A 5,755-nucleotide genomic window follows, 5' to 3' on the forward strand; every position below is an offset into this window, starting at 1 on the left:
GTTTAATTAGCTTTGTTTGTGATAAAATGTTAATTATCCGAAAACACTTCTCCCCTTTATCACAGGAGCTTGTAGGTAATAATTGTCGTAATTACAAAATATAATGAACATTTTCTGGTTTGCCCATTTAATAGTTCATTATGAAACAAGCGAACAAAGTTGGTAATTCAAAGCCTGAACCGAAGCCCAAAGTTTTTAATAACGCTGCGAATATTATAATTATCAGTGTGTATGAGAATCTTACTACACTTTTTAAAAGCACTCGTAACTTTGTTTTTCTGCAAAGCACAAGGCAAGATAGAGCAATTAAAATATCATTTGTTTAAACGGTGTAGGAAAGCATCGTGAGGAAACCTGCATGCCTGAGAGTTCTACATAATGTTCTTAAAGGTGTGTGAAGCAAACCAATCCGCACTGGGCCAGCGTGGTAGAAGGAAATCCATGTCCTGGAGCCGGTAATGCGTTGTTAGTTAAGAAACCAAAGTATTAAAGTTTTTCTTTAACTAATGTCAATATTTCAGTTATAAAAAAAATCCATAACATCATCTTACATAATTGTTTTTACTAAACAGTAACTAAAAACAGTAAAAAAACAATACTAATTCTTTCAAAGATGATTAATAAAATATAAAATATTAATATTGTGATCTCTATCCATATCACAGTTTGTATAATAATGACACGGCTGTACTAGAATTATAGGTATTCAGTATAGAATGAAGGTATTTCAAGTGGTCATATTGAAAGATGAGTCTGTTGGAGAATAAAATACCACTAAGCCAATAAAGTTTATATTTGTGTATATTTTGTTTATGTATTCGTATGTAGTTATTTGAATGTAGGTTTATAATAATTTTACACCACCTATTTGTTCTCGCTCTTGTTGTCCTAATCCTAAGGTTGCCTGGCACTTGGCAGAGATAGCTTTTAAGCGATATGGCCGCCTTTTTGATTCTACTCCAGTTTTTGTGTTTCTCTCTTTTCGTCCTTTATTTTCATAACTGTGTAGTGGTGTACAAATAAAGAGTTTAAATAAATAAATAAAGTAATTTCTAACCTACCTATTAATTTTTTACTTTTAATTCAGCGAACTTAGTATAGTTACTTTCTATTTTTTATATACAAATTGCTACAAATAGTAAAATTAAATTATAATATTTGTGTCATAACCAATCTTCTTTTATTATGTCTGAAGCTTTCTCCGCAATCATTATGGTTGGTGCATTTGTATTTCCTCTAACTATTACTGGCATTATAGATGCGTCGATAACTCTAAGATTTTTGATGCCATACACTCTTAATCTAGGATCAACAACTGCTTCTTTATCCCACTCTGGTCCCATTTTACAGGTACCTGCAGGATGATAAATAGTTGTTGTATATTGTATAAGTAGACAAGCAAAATATTCATACGTTCCCCATACATTTTCTCTACATCCCATTACTGGTTCTCTAACAAATCTAACACCATTATTTTTAAATATTTCAGTGTTATCCAAATCCACAAGAAAACGCATTGCTTCAACAAGGATATCAACATCATCTTTATTTGTGAAAAATCGTGGGTATACCAAAGGTTGACTGAAAACTGGGTCAGTGTGATTTAAGAAAAGATGCCCTCGGCTTTTAGGTGTAAGTAAAATTGGTCTAGCTGCAAGGCCATCATAGAAAGAAAAAGGGAAATAATTTGTTGCCAAATAAGTTGTAGGATCGGAATAAAATTCTTTAACATTTCTTGCGTCAAAATGGATTTGAATGTCTGGTGCTTGATCATTAGCGTACTTAGTTTTAATGAACGCAACACTATTCAGTACGCTAGTAGATGCTAATGGTCCAAACTTTTTAGGATATTGGTTTTTATAAATTTTTACTTCACTCAATAACTCTTGAGAAGTAACAGTTGTCGAAGTTTTGTTCGATAGAGAAATAATAAGTGCATCTGTAGAAACATGATCCTGTAAATTTTTACCAACGGGCAAATTTGCTAAAACTTCTATATTTAAGCTTTCTAAATGCTCTTTGGGCCCAATTCCGGAAAGCATGAGTAATTTTGGGGAATTTATACTACCACAGCTAATAATAACTTCTTTTCTAGCATAGGCATTATAAAACTTTCCTTTTTTGGTATATTTTATACCATGAGCTAATTTTGTTTTTTTATTAATGATAATCTTAGTTGCATAAGCGTTCACTAAAATATGTATATTAGCACGTTTGCTACGGATTGGTTTAATAAAAGCTACATTTGTAGACCATCTTTGCCCATCTTTCGAAGTGGATGAGGCAACATTTGTTCCAAAATTATCAGCTGCTGTTAGATCATTTAATGGCAATCCTTTTTCTTTGAATGCATCTACTAACATTATTGTGTTTATATCAGTATAGGAATATCTTTCTACATTAAGAGGTCCACCAACTGCGTGGTAGTAGTTGTCAAAAGATTCAGTGTCCCGGTTGTTTTCAGATTTTTTAAAGTACGGAAGCACCTGAAAATTAAAAAAAAAAATTATGTATGACAAAATTAAGTTATTATGCTTACTTTAGTTTATCATGGTATTTAGAAAATTCTTACTAGAACATGAATAATATGGTAGTTTGCCTAACAGGTAAATCAGCTAGAAGCAGAAATACGAAACAACTCACCTCATTATAACTCCAGCCGTAGTTGCCCAGCATTGCCCAATTGTCATAATCGAGTCGATTTCCTCGCATGTATACCATGAAGTTAATAGAACTTGAACCGCCCATAGTTTTTCCACTGAAATAATATTATATAGTACTTTATATCTAAGCCAAGAGCATTCAAAGGTAACTTTATGGGTTCATTGCCATATTCTGGTTCTAAAACGACTCAACTAATAAGTACTATATATATATATATATATATATATATAGCTATACTATGTATAGCTTTCAATCTGAATTGCTTTTGAGTAAAAAACAAACAAGAGTTAGGGTAGTAAGGTTTTGATCCTGCGACCAACTAAGAGCTACGATTATTATTGATGATGTATAAGAATTATAAGCAAATATTGAACTAAGCCCGTTAGTAGCAGTGTTAAAAAATAGTAACCACACAAAACCACGTAAAACTCTCTTAATTCTAGTTCGATGGTGTTAGTCACTAGTGTCATCACATCAACCGATAGACGTCCACTGCTGGACATATGTCTTTTGTAGGGAGTTCCAAGTTCCACGATTCTGAGCCGCTTGGATCCAGCGGCTACCTGCGACGCGCTTAATGTCGTGTCCACCTCGTTGGGGGTCGACCAACGCTGCGCTTACCAGTACGGGGCTGCCATTCCAGCACCTTGGGACCACTAGTGTAATAGTCTGTATTGTATTTACTTCAAGGGATACAATAGAAAGTATCTATTGTATACCTTGAAGTAATCTAAGAATACAATAGAATATATCTATGTAATGAATGTATAAAAACAGTATTTATAAAGCTTACGAAGTTCGAACTATTGTTGTATAATGTTACTACCTTGTCCACGAACAACTTTGTCCTCTGGCAGATCTACACGTAAGCTCTTCTGGTTGAGTTCTGAAATTCCAATCGATACTCGAGCCTTTAAGTGTTGGTGCAATTGATGGGGCCATAGTCACGTCAGGTTCCTCTGGGCCAGCTTCTATCAGAAGTATCTTAAAACAAAGAAATTTATATCTCAATAAAGTTATGAATAACATTTAATCATCGTTATTGGTAGGTTTAATTTTCGCGGAAAGAGTACACTTATTTATATCGATATTGTGCTAAAATCATGTTATCTTATAAAAACAATGTTGTAAGCCATCACTGTAGTTTAAATTAAAAAATACAATACAAAAAAAACAGTTTAAATAAATCATATTTAATTTAGTAGCTTCAGTACAAGGCCCGTCTCAAAAAATCACTTAACTTAATATTAACGCCACAGTTTGTTTAATTTGTGATAATAGTAACAAAAGAGCGTGTTTGTCCGCTAATATATTGAACAATAATATTTCAAATTAGACCACTCGCTAATACATTTTGGTCTTTGATACACTAATATATGAAGAAGAAATACTTTATTGCAGACAAACAGCAAAATATACATAAAATAAAGAATAAACACAATAAATGAACAAAAATTGTAGGCATGCAAAGGCGGCCTTAAAGCTGCAAAAAAAAAAAATTGGATATTGACGAAGACCGTTTTATATTTATTACCTTTTACATTTGTGGATTTTATCAATATTAGTTTATAGTTTGAACCAGAATTATTACCAATATTGCAAATGTAATAAATTATTACAATCATAGATATTACAAAAATAAAATAGTGTGCATAAAATCTTCAGAGTTACCAATTACACAAACATAATAACGCATTTTTTTTTTGAAAATTTTGTAAAGTGAAATAAGTAATATATGAAATTTTTAATCCAAATTTGTAGTAATAAGACTTCACATGATTTTCTCTCGAGGTTTTATTATTGAAATATGTATTGAATTACATAATGGGCAAAATTACCTAAAACGACTATTTTATTTTAATGCAATTACGCAGTCAAAGCTTCATCATCATTATGAGCTCTTTACAAGGCACGGGTCTTCAGAATGAGAAGAGTTCACCTAGGCCGTTCAGTAGTCCACCAAGATGGCCAATTTACTTTATTCAAATACTTTGTATATGTCAAATAGCGGTATTTGTGCTTATCTTTCTAATTGTTAACTTAAAATAAATGCAACAGATCTTTCCAAATACATCTAGCAAGTATATTATTCACTATTGTTAAACCTAGAGCAATTATAAAAAAAATGCATGTTTTATAAAAAGGTCCATTTATGCACCTCTGAGTAGTTAGATAATTTATTTAGGCTTGAATTAAATGGTTAAAATATATCTGTTAGCAATGTTGTACTTACTTTCCATTCCTTAATTTCTGATAAGCGGTTGGCAATAACACAACCGGCTGATCCAGCACCAACGATGATAAAGTCATATTTTTCCGTTTTTTTATTACACTTTCGATTTGCTTGTTTTTTATACTTTTTTATTGTCACAGGCACTTCCTTTGGCGTGGACTCTTGGTTACCCAAATCTTTTTTATGGAAATCATAATCATTAACTGGTTGCTCAAGTTTAAATTGTGATCGATTCTTAATGTTATTAGAATATGATAACGGAGGGTGATAATTAAAAAAATCATACAGATAGTCCGATTTTCGTAGGGGATGAGTGCGGCGGTAATTTTTCGAATGTTTAAATTCCAAATTAGGATTAAAAAAGTTAACTGGATAATTGTATTTTGCACCTTGACTTTCTGGATTTGTATGTGATGTTATTTTTAAAAGTTTTTTATTATAATTATCGTTTGTATGATTTTTCGGATGTGATACACTGAAAGACACACCACCAAAAAGACGAGATAATAAAGCCAAAAACATAATACCCGCCGGTGAACATTGGGTCAAAGGAGCTTGTTGTTCTTTACACATGTCACTTATATTTCGCGGAGTCCATGGCGATAGCATTTTCACTTAATGTTTCCTTATTTTAGAAGAGCGTGTTGCTTAGTTGAACTTGTGGATAGTAATGATAAAGAAACACCGAAGGTTCTGTTGAATCGAGGTCAAGGAGTTTAAATGCGATGACTGTAAACATTAACATTCATCATTCTAACATTCATCATTCTAAAATCGCAGTATTCTTTCGCTTTTTTTAATGATATAAAAAACACTATTGCGATAACAGTTTATTTGTGACTTAGTCGATTTGCTTGG

At 32.1% G+C, this 5,755-nt stretch overlaps 1 protein-coding gene across 1 annotated transcript; it reads right to left on the reverse strand.

Annotated features, from left to right (window-relative positions):
* Positions 1 to 1,163: 1,163 nt before the first annotated feature.
* Positions 1,164 to 5,549, reverse strand: LOC120624207 (glucose dehydrogenase [FAD, quinone]-like). Its single transcript, XM_039890614.1, has 4 exons — positions 4,898 to 5,549; positions 3,491 to 3,648; positions 2,644 to 2,758; positions 1,164 to 2,486 (listed from the first exon to the last, which is right to left on the reverse strand). Exons 1-4 carry the CDS (start codon positions 5,504 to 5,506, stop codon positions 1,164 to 1,166), a joined length of 2,205 nt encoding a protein of 734 aa, XP_039746548.1. The 5' UTR covers positions 5,507 to 5,549.
* Positions 5,550 to 5,755: the final 206 nt, after the last annotated feature.

The sequence above is a fragment of the Pararge aegeria genome, chromosome 1, assembly GCF_905163445.1.
Source record: "Pararge aegeria chromosome 1, ilParAegt1.1, whole genome shotgun sequence".
Classification (NCBI taxonomy): Eukaryota; Metazoa; Arthropoda; class Insecta; order Lepidoptera; family Nymphalidae; genus Pararge; species Pararge aegeria.